Source organism: Balaenoptera ricei, chromosome 3, assembly GCF_028023285.1.
Source record: "Balaenoptera ricei isolate mBalRic1 chromosome 3, mBalRic1.hap2, whole genome shotgun sequence".
NCBI classification, from domain to species: Eukaryota; Metazoa; Chordata; class Mammalia; order Artiodactyla; family Balaenopteridae; genus Balaenoptera; species Balaenoptera ricei.
Window position 1 is genome coordinate 83,389,472 of NC_082641.1, and position 18,104 is coordinate 83,407,575.

The window sequence follows — 18,104 nt, forward strand, 5'->3', positions numbered from 1 at the left end:
ATGGATTAAGGTGGCCCCAAACAAATACTTTTAATTGGAAAATATGGCTCAAGGAAAAGTACCTAAGGGTATGACTCTCCCATTAGTCTGATAAACTTAATTAAGTCCAGAGAGACAGGAGGTTAAGAAAGACAAGACATAATGCAAAACTATGAGTGTGATTATTGGCATATATACCCGAATCAATTAGTTTTTGAAACATCTGCACTATCAGATGAACCATTAACCTCTTCTAGGAGAGATTATGACAGAATGAGTGTTAAAATGACCCTTAGTTCCCAAATTTCTACAGGCAAGAAACAGGTTGATAACAGCTTCTAAGCATCTAAGTAATATATTCTCCATTTGCCCTCTTTAAATATAGCCAAGGATAATTTTTAAAAAAGACCAACAGAGACCAATGAACTATGAAGCCCCTCCCAAGAAGCAGAAGGAGAGTTTACTCAAGGAACAAGCATGACAGCTTCCCAGTGGGATTTCAGGATTTCTCCGAAGCAGTGACTCCTGTGTATTTTCCCCTTTCCAACCGGTAATGATTATTGTGACAAATACATTAGTTATACATTTCTGTTTTTAAAAGGAGTAAACAGAGAATGTTATTTGGAAATACAAAGAGAGTCAAATAAACTCAAAGTGTATCACAGATTTAAATGGAAAATGGAAAACTATAAACTTTTTGAAGAAAAGAAATAGAAAATCTTTGGGATCTAGGACTAGGGAAAGAATTCTTAGACTCGACAACAAAAGGAAAAAAGTGATAAATTGAACTTCACCCAAATTAAAATCTTTTGCTCTGTGAAAAACCCTGTTACGAGGTTGAAAAGGACAAGCTACAAACGAGATGAAAATATCTGCAAACCATCTACCTGACAAAGATCTAGTACTTAGAATACATAAGTAACTTTCAAAACTCAACAGTAAAAGGTAAACAATATAGTTAGAACATGGGCAAAAAACACGAAAAGATATTACAAGAAGGACAAACAGATGGCAAATGAGCACAAGCAAAGATTCTCAACGTCATTAGCCATTAGGGAAATGCAGATTAAAAGCATAATAAGATTTTACTACAACCTATCAAAGTGGCTAAAATAAAAAATAATGACAGCACCAAATGCTGGCAAGGGTGCAGATAAACTGGATCATTCATACATTGCTGATGGGAATATAAATTGGTACACTCTGGAAAACAGTAGTTTCTCAAAAAACTAAGTAGAGAACTAGCACATGACCCATTGGTTTTACTCCTAGGCATCCATCCCAGAGAACTGAAAAGTATGTTCACACAAAAATCTGTACACAAATGTTCATAACTTTATCTGTAATAGCCAAAAAACCGGGATCAATCCAAATGTCCTTTAGCAGGTGAATGGTTGAACAAACTATGGTAAATCCATACCATGGAATACTTACTAGTTAGCAATAAAAAGGAATGAGCAACTGATAAATTCAACCCTGATGAGTCTTCACAGAATTATTCTGAATGAAAAAAGCCAACTCCAAAACGTTAAATACTGTATAACTCCCAAAATATAGTAAAATCTTGAAACATAAAAATGTTATCATGAGGTGACTTATAATGGAAAACTTTTAAAATGTAAATATTTATGAGAATCATTAAAATATAAAATGGAATGCTATGCAAGAATAAGAATGCTCACATGCTGCAAACTATGAAAAATATTATACTAACTCTACAAGAAATAGGCACAATAAAAATATTAAGACAATCCCAAAGTTGTTCTCCTTGAGAAAAGAATAATAATGAATTGGGTTTTTTTCTCTTTGTACTTCTTAGTATTATTCAAATTGTCTGCAATGACCAGAACTTTTCTAATCAGAAAAATAAAATGTATTAATAAAAATCACAGCAAAGGAGGGTTGATTAAATGGATTATCTATAAAATGAAATAAAATAAAAATATTCCGTAGTTGTCTTTTTTAATATTTACAATATCCAATATATATTCTAAGTTAAAAAAAAAAGTAGATAACCGTAAGTTCAAAATCTTGTTTCTTTAAAATGTGCATTTGAACGTATATGTGAAAATGTGATGTAAAGATGTATGAATATGTATAAAGGTTAGTAAGAGGATGTGAGAATGTGTGTGCATGAGTGTGTGTTAATGACTATGTAATGTAAAAGTGTAATTATGCATAACTATTTGTGAATACATGTATGAATGTGTGTATACATTAAAAAGGCTGAACAATAATGACAGTGTTATCTAGGCGCTGTTATAAAAAATTTTTATTTCCTTACTTTTTTATTCCATATATTCCATTTTTTTCCCTTCTATTCCATTTTTGTTTGTATTTTTCTATCTTCTGATTGGCTTGCAAAGGGACATATCATGTTTAAAATTAGGAAAAAAATTTAAAATATTTAGAAAGAGGCAACTTGGCTATTTAAAAGGCAATATTTAATATGTCATACTGAGTGGCTCCAATTAATCTGAGCTACAGCAAATAAATTTATTTTCTTATCTCATAAAAAGAATACAATCCTGGAAACATAGCTAATTAAAACCTTTTCTAATATATTACTTTGAAAGTGTTTAGCCAGACTTTTGAGATATGTCATATCAAGTGGCACCTAAAAAAATATATGTATCACATTGAAAGATTTTTAGTTGTTCCTGTTATCTTGTAACTACCCTTGACAATAAGTAAACAAACCAAGAAAGGCAGTTTTTTTACACTAATATAGCTGTTACTTAATTATCATGAACATCATTTTTATTCATTGCTACTATTTAATGAGCACTTACCCACACCAGGCACTGCCTTATCACTATTTGTGTATAATTTCCTATGAACTAGCAGTTACTATCCCCATCATGATTTACAGTTGAAGAAACTTGTCCAGGGTCACAAAGCTCTATCATACAGTGCTTGAGCAAAAATTTAAATTGTTTTGTCTGATCTTAATATTCCTGCTATATTGCTGCATACTTTCATCAATGTAATGTGCTAACAGCATTAAAATAAAAGAGAAAAAATACATTAAAACACACATTGGCTATTTGTGCGTTTTTAAGAACAGTGACTAAGCAAAAAGAATTTCCTCATTTCTTTCTTACCACAAACCACATTTTTACCAACCTTTCTGAGGTAAGCAAAAAGCATTGCTTAATCATTACCTCCCATACATTATACCTGGTTAGACACAACTTTGCCTATGGTCCACTTGAATGTCCTACCAGAGCCATTTCCTTTTATTTCATACATGAAGACAAATAAGGGTAATCACTACTAACACTCTATCAAAAAATAACTCTGACATTTTATCACCACTTTAGAAGTACAGTAGATACATAGTGAAATCAATATTTTAGCAAGTAATTAAGATGAAAACCAAAAATAGAATATCACTGCATTTTGCTTCTATTTCTGAATATGCTTCTCATTTTAGCTTCCTTTTTCATACTGCAAATTTTTCAGATCCAAAATCTTACACATAAAGATCATTTAGGGCAAATAATTTTTGCCTCTGATAACTTACAATTCTTCCCAAGTCAGTGGCCAAAAGAAAATTATTCTTTATGGAATATGTTTATTCCATAAAGCCAAGTTTATGGAAAATGTGAACAGAGAATCCCAGATCGCCTTTATCTGCCATTACCTACTCTTACTGCCTTCTACAGAAGGACAATTCATCAGACTCCTAATATGCCTCCGTTGAAGGGATCCAGTCGTTCATTTATATATTTGACAACTCAACAAACATTCCTCAGGTACCTACTATCTATCACACGCTGTTCTAGGTGCTGGCCATAAGGAAGTTTCTAAATTCAACAAGGGCTTCAAAATCACATACTTAGACATAAGACAGCATTGAGCAGATTTTCCCAAAGCCTGTTCGCTGAAACACTAATCTGGAGGAGAAAATGTAAAGTAAGCAATGGAAGCAGGGTAAAAGGGACAAGCATATCAATGGAGTTCCTGGTCAATAAGTTCAGAACTATACATATCATATTCCCTAACTAAAGAGGCACACAATGCATTCACTTTTACAGTGATGCAATAGAGACGCCTCTTTAACTTTCATCTTTTCCCAAACTCATTGAACTACGGAACCCGTGTTTAACATACTCTTTTTTTTTATTAGTAATTTTTATTGGAGTATAGTTGCTTTACAACGTTGTGTTAGCCTCCATTGCACAACAAAATGAATCAGCCATACACATACATATATCCCCTCCCTTTTGGACTTCCCTTCCATTTAGGTTACCACAGTGCATTAGGTAGAGTTTCCTGTGCTATACAGTATGTTCCCATCATTTGTCTACTTTATACATAGTATCAATAATGTATATGTGTCAATCCCAGTCTCCCAATTCCTCCCTCCCCACTCCTTTCCCCCTTGGTATCCATACATTTGTTCTGTATGTCTATGTCTCTATTTCTGCTTTGCAAATAAGATGATCTATACCATTTTTTCTAGATTCCACACATATGCGTTATCGTACGACATTTGCTTTTCTCTTTCTGACTTACTTCACTCTGTATGATACTCTCTAGGTCCATCCACGTCTCTACAAATGACCCAAGTTCGTTCCTTTTTATGGCTGAGTAATATTCCATTGTATATTTTAATACCTTCAGAAACTCTGCTTGGCAGATTGTATTTTGAGAAATGTTGGGACATTACTTTCTCTTGTTCAAGGCCACTCATTTTAAAATTTATACCTATCTGCAAATTATAACCGTGGGCAGAACAGAGTTTGTGCTAACATCTCATTGACACATGCTTTCGTACTTATTTTTCTCAGTGAGTTTCCTCTATTTCAAAAGTTAGGTCATTTGAATTTCAACAAAACTGGCTACGTTAAGGTATGTAGTATTTCATGATGGTTGTGAAACTCCTATTTTAAAGGAAAATATAAAGCAATAATCCTGAAATGAAAAGAAACCTTTCTCTCTATGCCCACAACTGACTTTACAAAATAAGTAAACAATAAACTGGACACATATTTCCCAGAGGCCAAGCAAAATTAAAGCAACCTGTATTGAACTGGTGGTTGAAAAACTCTAAGATTCTTGGCCCTATGTCTTCTCCAATCTAGGCAAGCATTCCATATTAAACAACAACAACAAAAAACCCTTAAGAATACAAGACAAAGACAAAACACTAACTAAAAATTAAGTCTGACTTTGAGTCCCACTCTAATCATTTTCCTAGTTCAACATTTTTAGGTAGTCAGCCTGCGTAACCAAAGTCCTTTAATGCAGAATTCTCCCTGAAATACCATTTCTAAAATATTAGAAATTCAGTGATGAAGCAAAAGGGAAGTGTTGAGAGCTAATTCTTTCGAGAGAAAGGGATGGAAAAGAGAAACAAGAAAATAATACAACTTAGGAAAATTTATCCAACTATTGGTCAATAAAGAAAAAGAGCTTTACTGGATTTAGTAATTACTTCTCTACAATTCCTAAGTATTGCTATTTACTAATGGCCCCTGTCGCAAAGTTTCAAAGAGAAGAAAAGGTTATTTTGTTTACCAACATTAAATTAACTCATCCAAAGGAAATTAAAAAGTGCTTGGATGAAAACAAAATGTTATGTGGTAAAGATTTATTTATTCATTTATTACATTTTTTAAAATATTTAAAAGTTATATTAAAATATGATGTGTTATGTTAATGGTCTATTAAAATATATCAAAAGTGAGTGGCAAATATGATTTACTTGAAAATGTTTTATGACATTATTCTATCTTCAGGTTAACACATACCAAAATTAGCCCTTAGAAGCATTTTTCTCCCTTAAATTTAATTCTTCCTTTTTCGTGTGTTTGTCCGATAACAAGCAAAACTTCTCTTTGATAAATGTTATCTCCATTCAAAGATAGATAATCACGTCTAAACCTTATGTGTCCATTAAAACTTCCCTTAAGAAAATACTTTCCCAAACCTACTTAATTTATTTTTTATAGAACAATAGAAAATTCAAGTTGATTCCAAACACATTTTTCTACCTGTTTGCTAACTCTTAACCTCCTTCTGTGCAATTCTCACACCTGTGGAAATTATACATGCTTATCATATTTCATATTTTGTTTTCTTCTACTTACAAACTATATTACATTACTTTAATCTCCTCTTACAGAGATTATTTCATCCAAACTGAGCCTGAGTTTGGTTTACCTCAAGTTCAAAAAAACAACAGCAACAAAAAAAAGCACACAAGGGAATATGTTAATTCTCTCAATGTCAGTTTCAAATTAAATTACATGTATGACTTCAATTAATAATATGATTTCTTAATGTTATGCTCTTTAGGTTATTTATGTAATGTTACCTAAGAAGATTATACATTTCCTTGCTTCTAATTTATTTACAAAAAGCTTTCAACTAATTTGTTTTCCTTTTCTCACTTAAATCTCCAGTTTTCCTCTATATTCTCCTTAGAGTTGGATAAATAACTCAGATTTTTGGTTACAGGATCCCCTATTTGCAAAAGTGGGTTAATTCACTTGAGCAGACAAGTATAAAAAATAATGTAAAAATTTCAAAATAGCAACCAGACATTTTCATATATTGACTGTGGGAGAGTAACTGGTAAATCCCTTCCTAAAAGTCAGTGTGCCATTATCTATCAAAAATTAGAATGAGGAAACCCTTCAAATCAGTATTTTCATTTCAAGGAATGAAGACTAAAGAATGACTTGCACATTTACATAAACGTACATGTCCAAAAATATACATTGCAACATTGGATATATAGTATGCAGCTCACACTTAAGTCTAAACCTGAATTCTTGATTTTCACTCCCAATTCTTTTCTAACCCAGTCTTCCACATTAGAGTAAATGGCTCCAGTTGGTCAAACCAAATATGAAGGAGTCATTCCTTCTTCACAATCAATCCACTAGAAAGACCCATCTCTTTTTCCTTTAAAATACATTGAAACCCAAAGTTAGCAGAAGGAAAGAAATCATAAAGATCAGAGCAGAAATAAATGAAATAGAAACAAAGAAAACAATAGCAAAGATCAATAAAACTAAAAGCTGGTTCTTTAAGAAGATAAACAAAATTGATAAACCATTAGCCAGACACATCAAGAAAAAGAGGAAAAGGACTCAAATCAATAAAATTAGAAATGAAAAAGGAGAAGTTACAACAGACACTGCAGAAATACAAAGCATCCTAAGAGACTACTACAAGCAACTCTATGCCAATAAAATGGACAACCTGGAAGAAATGGACAAATTCTTAGAAAGGTATAACCTTCCAAGACTGAACCAGGAAGAAATAGAAAATATGAACAGACCAATCACAAGTAATGAATTGAAACTGTGATTAAAAATCTTCCAACAAACAAAAGTCCAGGACCAGATGGCTTCACAGGTGAATTCTATCAAACATTTAGAGAAGAGCTAACACCCATCCTTCTCAAGCTCTTCCAAAAAATTGCAGAGGAAGGAAAACTCCCAAACTCATGCTATGAGGCCACCATCACCCTGATACCAAAACCACACAAAGATACTACAAAAAAAGAAAATTACAGACCAATATCACTGATGAATATAGATGCAAAAACCCTCAACAAAATACTAGCAAACAGAATCCAGCAACACATTAAAAGGATCATACACCATGATCAAGTGAGATTTATCCCAGGGATGCAAGGATTCTTCAATATATGCAAATCAATCAATGTGATACACCATATTAACAAATAGAAGAATAAAAACCATATGATCATCTCAATAGATGCAGAAAAAGCTTTTGACAAAATTCAACACCCATTTATGAAAAAAACTCTCCAGAAAGTGGGCATAGAGGGAACCTACTTCAACATAATAAACGTCATATATGACAAACCCACAGCCAACATCATTCTCAATGGTGAAAAAGAGAAAGCATTTCCTCTAAGATCAGGCACAAGACAAGGATGTCCACTCTCACCAGTATTATTCAACATAGTTCTGGAAGTCCTAGCCACAGCAATCAGGGAAGAAAAAGAAATAAAAGGAATACAAATTGGAAAAGAAGAAGTAAAACTGTCACTGTTTTCAGATGACATGATACTATACATAGAGAATCCTAAAGATGCCACCTGAAAACTACTAGAGCTAATCAATGAATTTGGTAAAGTTGCAGGATACAAAATTAATGCACACAAATCTCTTGCATTCCTACACACTAATGATGAAAAAATCTGAAAGAGAAATTAAGGAAACACTCCCATTTACCATTGCAACAAAAAGAATTAAATACCTAGGAATAAACCTACCTAGGGAGACAAAAGACCTGTATGCAGAGAACTATAAGACACTGATGAAAGAAATTAAAGATGATACCAACAGATGGAGAGATATACCATGTTCTTGGATTGGAAGAATCAACATTGTGAAAATGACTATACTACCCAAAGCAATCTACAGATTCAATGCAATCCCTATCAAATTACCAATGGCATTTTTTACAGAAATAGAACAAACAATCTAAAAATTTGTATGGAGACACAAAAGACCCTGAATAGCCAAAGCAGTCTTGAGGGAAAAAAATGGAGCTGGAGGAATCAGACTCCCTGACTTCAGACTATACTACAAAGCTACAGTAATCAAGACAATATGGTACTGGCACAAAAACAGAAATATAGATCAATGGAACAGGATAGAAAGGCCAGAGATAAACCCACACACCTATGGTCAACTAATCTATGACAAAGGAGGCAAGGATATATAATGGAGAAAAGACAGTCTCTTCAATAAGTGGTGCTGGGAAAACTGGACAGCTACATGAAAAAGAATGAAATTAGAACACTCCCTAACACCATACACAAAAATAAACTCAAAATGGATTAGAGACCTAAATGCAAGACCGGACACTATAAAACTCTTAGAGGAAAACATAGGAAGAACACTCTTTGACGTAAATCACAGCAAGGTATTTTTTGATCCACCTCCTAGAGTAATGGAAATAAAAACAAAAATAAACAAATGGGACCTAATGAAACTTCAAAGCTTTTACACAGCAAAGGAAACCATAAACAAGACGAAAAGACAGCCCTCAGAATGGGAGAAAATATTTGCAAATGAATCATCAGACAAAGGATTAATCTCCAAAATATATAAACAGCTCATGCAGCTCAATATTAAAAAAACAAACACCCCAATCCAAAAATGGGCAGAAGACCTAAATAGATATTTCTCCAAAGAAGACATACAGATGACCAAGAAGCACATGAAAAGCTGCTCAACACTAATTATTAGAGAAATGCAAATCAAAACTACAATGAGGTATCACCTCACACCAGTTAGAATGGGCATCATCAGAAAATCTACAAACAACAAATGCTGGAGAGGGTGTGGAGAAAAGGGAACCCTCTTGCACTGTTGGTGGGAATGTAAATTGAGACAGCCACTATGGAGAACAGTATGGAAGTTCCTTAAAGAACTAAAAATAGAACTACCATATGACCTAGCAATTCCACTACTGGGCATATACCTAGAGAAAACCATAATTCAAAAAGACACATGCACCCCAACGTTCATTGCAGCACTATTTACAATAGCCAGGTCATGGAAGCAACCTAAATGCCCATCAACAGACGAATGGATAAAGAAGATGTGGTACATATATACAATGGAATATTACTCAGCCACAAAAAGGGACGAAATTGGGTCATTTGTAGAGACGTGGATGCATCTAGAGACGTCATACAGAGTGAAGTAAGTCAGAAAGAGAAAAACAAATATCATATATTAACGCATATATGTGGAAGCTAGAAAATGGTACAGATGAACCGGTTTGCAGGGCAGAAATTGAGACACAGATGTAGAGAACAAACGTATGGATACCAAGGTGGGTGGTGGGGTGGTGGTGTGATGAATTGGGAGATTGGGATTGACATGTATACACTGATGTGTATAAAATGGATGACTGGGCTTCCCTGGTGGCGCAGTGGTTGAGGGTCTGCCTGCCAATGCAGGGGACACGGGTTCAGGCCCTGGTCTGGGAAGATCCCACATGCCACGGAGCAACTAAGTCCGTGAGCCACAACTACTGAGCCTGCGCGTCTGGAGCTTGTGCTCCGCAACAAGAGAGGCCGCGACAGTGAGAGGCCCGCGCACCGCGATGAAGAGTGGCCCCCGCTCACCGCAACTAGAGAAAGCCCTCGCACAGAAACGAAGACCCAACACAACCAAAAATAAATAAATAAAAAATTTTAAAAAAAAAAAGGATGACTAATAAGAAATAAATAAATAAATATTAAAAAATAAAAATAAAATACATTGAAAATCAATCACTCCTCTAGATCTCTACTGCTATCAACCCCATCCCAACCACCTTTATTGTTCACCTGAACTACAGTAAAAACCTCCTGGGTGATTTCCTCCTACCTACTCTTGTCCCTCAGAACAACAGAAGCCAAATGATCAATTAAAAACATAAATAGGGCTTCCCTGGTGGCGCAGTGGTTGAGAATCTGCCTGCTAATGCAGGGGACACGGGTTCGAGCCCTGGTCTGGGAAGATCCCACATACCGCGGAGCAACTAGGCCCGTGAGCCACAACTACTGAGCCTGCGCGTCTGGAGCCTGTGCTTCGCAACAAGAGAGGCCGCGATAGTGAGAGGCCCGCGCACCACGATGAAGAGTGGCCCCCGCTTGCCACAACTAGAGAAAGCCCTCGCACAGAAACGAAGACCCAACACAGCAAAAATAAAATAAATTAAAAAAAAAAAAAACAAACATAAATAAGATCATGTACCTCCCTGTGTAAAACTCTCATGAATTCCCATTGCACTTGAAGGAAAATCCAAATGCCTCACACTGCGGTCTACCTGCCTCTCAAATTCATCTCACGCCACATTCTCCCTCGCTTTGATCATGCTGGCCAAAACTGACAATTCCGAAAACCAGCCAAGCTGTTTCCTGCTCCAAAGCCCGTGATCATTTTTTCTCCTGCCTGGATATCATCTTCCTTGGCTGGGTCCTCATTATCCAGTTTTTAATCACAATGGCCTTTCCTTGCCCACAAATTTTCCCTTTTGTACACTATTACTTCACACTACTTGTTCTGTTATACACTCACCTCAATCTTCAGTTATCTTGTTTGTTTATTTTGTGTTTCCTCCCACTAGTATATAAAATCCAGAGGGCATGAAACAGTTTCACTGCTATTATTTCAGCATCATGTATAGTCCATATCAATAAATATTCATCATAACGAATGGCAGAATAATGTAAGGGCAACCTGAGTTTTTGCTTTTATTTGCCACAGATAAACTATTATTTAAATTATGAGTCTTAATTTAGTGTAAAAATTTTACAGATCAGCCAATTCCTCTACCTAATCTACCTCAACTAAAATAATGAAAAATATCAATATGAATTTGGTGAAAACCTGCACAATATACAATAATGTACTAAAAGTCGATAACCTGGCTTCAGCAACCTTCTTGGTTTCATCTCTGGCCACAAACACACCTTAATTTGTGGCCATTTCCCTTTAGTAAATATAAATTATTCAGACTGGCTGCAACTCAACACACGTATGGCAAGAGAAGAAGCTAAGAAGACGGCTGAGGACGAATCAGGCTTCTGCACTGGACTAAGTGTTTATGTTTTAGTTTAGAGAGTCAAAGATTTTTTTTAACAAAGTCTGTATACTTTAAGAACAAACAGGGCATCTGATCAACTGGAAAAATGAGGGATTAGATTCAGTACAAAGATCAACACCTAAATACTACAGACACAATAATATTTTTGCTATCATAGACTCAGTTTCGTATTTCTCGTGTGACAGGCTAAAATTCAGCTTTTCCCTTTCCTCTTTGAAATTAAGATTTCAAAGGTATTATACTAAAGCCTACATGTGTTTTTCCCAAATCTACCCCCAGAGAAAGTATGTGAAGTTGGCCTGATAAAATCCTGTGGAATCTTAGATAATATACTAGAATCTAGTAACTGTTCTTTCTACTGATAACACATTCACCGTATCCAATTCATTCCAAACTGTATCACATTTTTAAAACATCCTCTCTTGGGCCATATGCTTGCATATTCTATTTTTATTCCCAAAATGAAGTCTGCTTTCTAAATAAGTGCACTCCTAAAACCATGCTGCATGATATATACTTTGTTATTGAAAATATTTTCCCATTTGTTGTCATTCTATAATTGGGAAATAGATTTAGGGAAATGTTAACACTTTAATATGAATTTTCAAAATTAATACAAATATAACAATCTTAACTTTTTAAAAATAATGCCTATTGTGCAGGAGGCCCCAGTTCTCCTTTCTTCTTACTATAAGCCTTTTCTTCATTTACCTAACCTATCAAAACTTCAGATTTTGTAGCCCTCTGATTTTATTTCAATACTTGCTATTAAAAGTCTCAGGAAGGACAAAAAATGTTAAGGTCTACTTTCATTAGCACATTTCTTGGGCTCTACCATAATCGTTTTTCCATTAAAAAGGATTCTTTGGGGGAAAGAAAAGGGAAGAAATATAAATAATCAAACTTCCTTTCTGAGCCTTTAAATAATGTACTGACCAGAGCAACACTTTAGGTAACTCGTGAAGTTCTGTGTCTCTAAACTAGAGTCAAAAGTAAAGCTAGTTTCAGTTCTCAGGAAAAGCCCCACTCCTATAAGTTTTACCTCTCTTTCTCAAATCAGGAGTCAACATGTCCAGGGTGCAGAGCTATAAGCACAGTAAATAAAACCATAAAGGGAAAAACTAGATCTTAGAACCCCAGTGAAGTCACACCACCTGTAAACCAAAACAAGTCATGTCTTTTCTGAGGAAGATTGTGTATAATATGGGGAATGAGTATTCGAGGATTAAAAACTTGGAGAGCCACTGAAGGGATGAATAATGTGCAATCTGTCTCAGTAATCTCCTAACACAATTCACATCATAACAAAGCAGTGAGCAGTGGAAGAGACTAGCCCTTACCTTATTTACCCATACAAGTGAGCTTCAATATAGAGTTGCAGTATAACATAGTTTCATACTACTTCTTAAAATAAGCAAAACACAACAGAAACTTACCTTCAAAAAGGGACCCGAATTGGTATTTTCCACTAAAAAATTTTGGCAATGAATATACAAGTGCTCCCAATCCTATCATAAAGGATGCAAATGCAAGCCATCTTGGTTGGTGTCCTCTTTCACCAATGAATGATACAAATAAAGACAACAAACAGAATGCGATATCATAGCTTGATGATATCAAGCCAGTCAGGGAACTCTTCAATTCATAGCGCTTCTCAATAGTGGAAATGCTAATATTTACTAGGCCATTTACCACCATACCTAAAAGAGAGAAGAGGAAATTTAAGTGCATTATTACAACTTTACCATATAGATTATGATTATTAACGACATACTAAAATTTGATTGTTTGTTTCTTTTGATATTTTTAAATGTACCAATTTTAAAAATCTCAAAGTTTCAAAGCTAAGCAAGCCAAACATATTTCCTTTACAAATCAGTTCGCTTTTAAATTATACACTTGTGAATTTTCAGATGTTAAATAAAATTGATGCTTATCACATACTGAATTATAACTAACTTCATTTTTCTTTAAGTGACAAAAAGACTGGTAAAGTCTCATGAGGCTGGTTTGCTAGAGAGTTTCGAGGTGTAGCATAGTCCCATGGACCTCGCTTGAAAGAGTACAAAATGTACAGGTGATTGAGAGGTCAAATACTAAAACTGCTCAAATTACTCAATCTTTAAACATATTTATAACATGAGATCCTTGACTTAGTCTTAAGAAAGGTGAAATTGAGTTCTCAAACCTCTATTTTCTTCTAGCACTCTTTAAAGTTATATTTAAAAGTTCCTGGGGCAAAAATAACAAACTAAAAGTCTTATTTTAACCCCTGGCATTCTAAATAATAGGCAAAGTAACAGAAAAAAGAAAAATAAAAAACCCTTATACTTCATCTGCTCATTATAACCATGATGAAGGAATACAAGATAAACAAGGAAAAGCTGAAAATCCAATTTTGACTGACAACAAAAATGTTCTGTTTGGATATAGATTAAATACACAGAAGTTTAAACATTACTATAAAGTGAAAATAAAAAGCATCTGATCAAATTACAAAGTTTTTAACTGATTATTCCTTTTACTTGAGAGGCTACCATGAATTGTTTTCATTCATTAATTAATAGAAAGAGTATATCCAAGTCATGATCTCTATAATCTCTTCAAATTTTGCTTTATCAAGGCTGTAACTAGGAATGTATTTCAAGAAAATTTATATAAGTTTTAAAAGTCCTAACATGATTTTTACTTTTATGCCAGTTTAATAAATTTATAAGCCAATTTATAATTCTTGATGTTTTAAGATAAAATTTCTAAGGTACCTAGGAATGACACATTTATAAGGAGATAAGGTTGTCTGAGAATTTGAAAATTTCCCATCTAAAATCAACTTTCCGACACACTTGCCATACTGATTAAAAGTCAGTCATTAGAACTCACTGTTTTTATGGTAAAAATTTTTCTAAGAAAGCAAATTTGCAAACTCTTATGGAAATATAGCACTTTAAGCCTATGATCTCAATGTGAATTCTATGCTACACAAGTTCCAAGAACTTTGCTTTTAAAAAAAAGAAATTTCATGAAACATTGCATACTATGTTGTCTCTTGTAAATGCATGAAGCTATGAGGTACCTTAGGCAATTAAGTGCTAAGAGAAATCCTGTTTATCTTTGAGAAGTGCTGGGTTAAGTAAACTCACTTGACAAGTTTTGGGTCTTTTTTACCAATTAATCACCTATTACTATATCATGGAAATGGTCTTCCGAAGGATCTTGTTTGAAAAACACAAAAATAATGTTTTCAGCCATTCAGACTTAAACCAAAATAAGAACTTACTGGGTCACTTTCATCTCAGATTACGCTTCTGAAATTGGAGATTTCTAGGTAGAGTAGCTCCAGGCTAAACTTGACACATTTCTCTAAGAATTTCAATTATATTCGATAATAATTTTAAACAATATTTTATATTAAATGCAAAATTATATATTCTGGAATCATACTGAAATTTCAGAATACGTTTAAGATAATACACAAGACAAGGAATTTTTTACTTGTGTCCAATTTCTTTGAACTTTGCATTCCCTTGACACTAAGATGCTTCACAATCACTGATTTTGGACAACTGAGATCAAGATGTTGAGAGAAGGCCAACTTTGGTGGGGACAAGAAAGGTGGAAAAGGAAGTAACTCTTTAGCACAAAACTGTTGCTAGTAGAAGAGCTGCAGACTCACAATCAACAAATATTTACTCAGCACCTAACCTGTGCAAGGGACACTGAGTTGCTTTAGGACAGTGGAGCAGGAATAAGAACAGGAAGAGTATATTTAGATATAGTCTTCTGTTAATCTTAAAAAAGAGCAATTTCAACCCACCTCCTCCCCCAATTTTTTTTTTATTACATTTCTTTCAATCAGTCCTTGATTGCCTCTTTACAAAATATTTTTTAAACTATGACTCAAGTGACCAAAAAATATCTACATACCATCAAATTCTAGCTAACCATCAGCATGTCCTTGAAGATGCTGCACTTTAATGCCCCCCTCCTTAATTTGTCGCCTTAGTGTAACTTCCCATTTCTTTCATTCCCCGCATGCTTTCTTTCAGGAGAGTCATTGTCCCTCGGCCCTTCTACTCACTCCTCCAAATCAGGCTTAGATTGCAAACTCCTGAGGGTATAAACCTGGACTTTATCAGTAACTCCCGAGAGAATCTAAAAGAGATCCTTGAACAAACTGCCTTACCAGTTAACAACGCCTGAAGCCTTTGCGGATTTACTCACTGGGCTCCACGTGTGCATCCAATACACTCAAACTATACTCACAAAATACGAATGCCTAGATCTAACCGATACCATATATTTTCAACAAGTTTCTCCTTCGAGAACCACCCTACCTCAACTGCAAATTTATTAATTCTTCTCTTCCAGAAACAACGTAAAAAAAAAAAAATCCTTTTAATAAGGGGGTTTAGCAAAATGTATGTTTTTGTAACGTACAGTGGATCTCCCCCGCCCCACCCCCCAGCAAAAGGTTCCCGAAGGAAGGCTCCACTCATCTTCTTTGTAGGAATCGAATCGGCTAGACTGAGGTAGAACACTAAAGAGAAAAAGCTTGTATGGCAAGTTTTAAATGTTTCCATAAAAGAGAAGCTAAAATGTAGATACCTGAACCTCGTAGGTTGACGTCGGTGCGAGCGCTTCCAAGTCCCAAGCCTGGGGCCACCTAGCTCGGCGCGTCGACCCCTCGGGCTCGCGGCGCACCTGCCCTCTCCTCCCCGCCGGCCCCCCGCTGGCCCCCCGCCCTCTCGAGCCGGCCCTGGACCTTACCTTGCGTGAGGGCCAAAAGGCAATAGTGAAACAGAAAGCCCTGGGGCGTGTTGCAGCACTGGAGACACTGGGGTTGGAAGTTCCCCCACCCGCAGGGCCCCTCCTCATACTCTGACAGTGACTCTGGCCCGGACCGCTCCTGGGAGCCAGGAGGAGTTACTGAAGAAAGAGGTGGCTCCGGGGACTTCTGGGGCTCCTGAGGCTCCTGCGGCTCCTGCGGCGGCGAACCCTCTCTCAGGGGATTGGTGGACGAGACAGAGACCTCGACGGAAGAGGACGATGGACACAAACGGCGCGGGCTGTACGGACTGGAGGCGACGAAAGCCGGGTTCTCGATGCCTTTGCAGCCCTTCATGATCAGGGTGGGTTCTCCCGACTCCCGTGCGCCGGAGCCGCAAAAAACTAGGTCCCGCTCTGGCTCCTCCTCCGGGCAGGTGGCAGCGCCCCCGTGCGGGAAGAGTTCCCGCCTGCCGGGCGTCCGTCTGCAGGGGCTCTCGCCGCCGCCGGGACCCTCCTCAGCCAACTCGCGGCCGCCGGCGGCGCAGAACGCGGGCGTCTGGCCCCGCCGTTGTGTAGTTGGCGCTCCGCCGCGCCTCACCTGTCGCGTGGGCGTGCGGCCCGGCGGCCGCCACGTGAAGGGGAGAGGGCCCTCAGCCCACCTCGCTGCTTCCCAGAGCCCAGGGACTGAGAACCAAATAAAGGCTGTGAGAGTCTCCTGGCCCTAAAGTTCCCCCTGGGTGCTGCCGGGAAGGCGGTAAACACAGTTGCATCAGGGGATCGTTCAAGAAAATATCCGGCGGTTTTCTTCCCTTGCTGCTTACCAAACCAGGCTAGGTCTGGACTCCAAGAATCAAGCAGCCACAGGTACAATACTTTGGATTCCATGAGCAACGTGGTAAGACTTTCACCTGTAACCCTCCCTAGAAACGAAATCCCCAGCCGCCCTTCAACACCGCAGCCATTAGCACCACGACAGAACCCCTTTTTTTAGCTTTCACTTCCCCCAAACTGAAGGAATAGGAACTCAGAAACTTTAAAGCCATATATATAATATTCTTTCTGCTGTACATTGCCTATCTTAAGATTAACAATAGTGATAGTCGTGTAAATAATTTCTACCTGTGGAATAAATAAGAAAAACACTTTGAAGAACTGAAACCATTATGCTAATTGTAGTTACAATTCATTCATTCATCCTTTCATTCATTCATCAAAACATATTTATTTCCTGAGTGCCGAACACTGTTCTAAGCTCTGGGGGTACAATAGTGCACAAAAACTGACAAACACCCCTACCCTTATGGTGCTTTCATTCTAATGGGAGACAGACAATAAGTAATAAATATGTAGTACATCTCTACATATGCTATGGAGAAAAGTAAAGCAAGGACAGGCTGGAAAGTGTGCGTGTGTGTTAAGGGAAGGGGGAGAATTTGATGCAATATTTTAAAGAGGGTGGTCAGGGAAGGCCTCGCTGAGAAGGTGATATTTGAGCAAAGAACTGAAGAAAGTTAAGGGAGGGAGCCTGGTATATTGGGGAAGTAGTGTGACTGCGGTGGAATGAGATGGTTGGAGAGCAGTTGGAGTTGAAGGCAGGTAAAGGGGTGCAGGTGGGGTGGGGGAGAAGTGATTGGGGCCAGACCCTGTAGGCTATTATAAGGACTTTAGCTTTTATTGTGATTAAAATAAGAAGGTTTGGAGCTAAGGAGTGACATGATCATGGTATGATTAAATTTTCAAAGGACCCATTCTCTGTCCCC

General features: G+C 36.7%; 1 protein-coding gene across 1 annotated transcript in view; it reads right to left on the reverse strand.

Annotated features, from left to right (window-relative positions):
- Positions 1-16,773, reverse strand: part of SLCO4C1 (solute carrier organic anion transporter family member 4C1) — a 61,764-nt gene extending 44,991 nt beyond the window's left edge. Inside the window, exons 1-2 of the mRNA XM_059919402.1 lie at positions 16,345-16,773; positions 13,014-13,277 (exon numbers count right to left, since the gene is read on the reverse strand). Coding sequence (XP_059775385.1) covers positions 13,014-13,277; positions 16,345-16,699 — 619 coding nt within the window. The 5' untranslated portion in view covers positions 16,700-16,773. The remainder of the gene's footprint in view (positions 1-13,013; positions 13,278-16,344) is intronic.
- Positions 16,774-18,104: the final 1,331 nt, after the last annotated feature.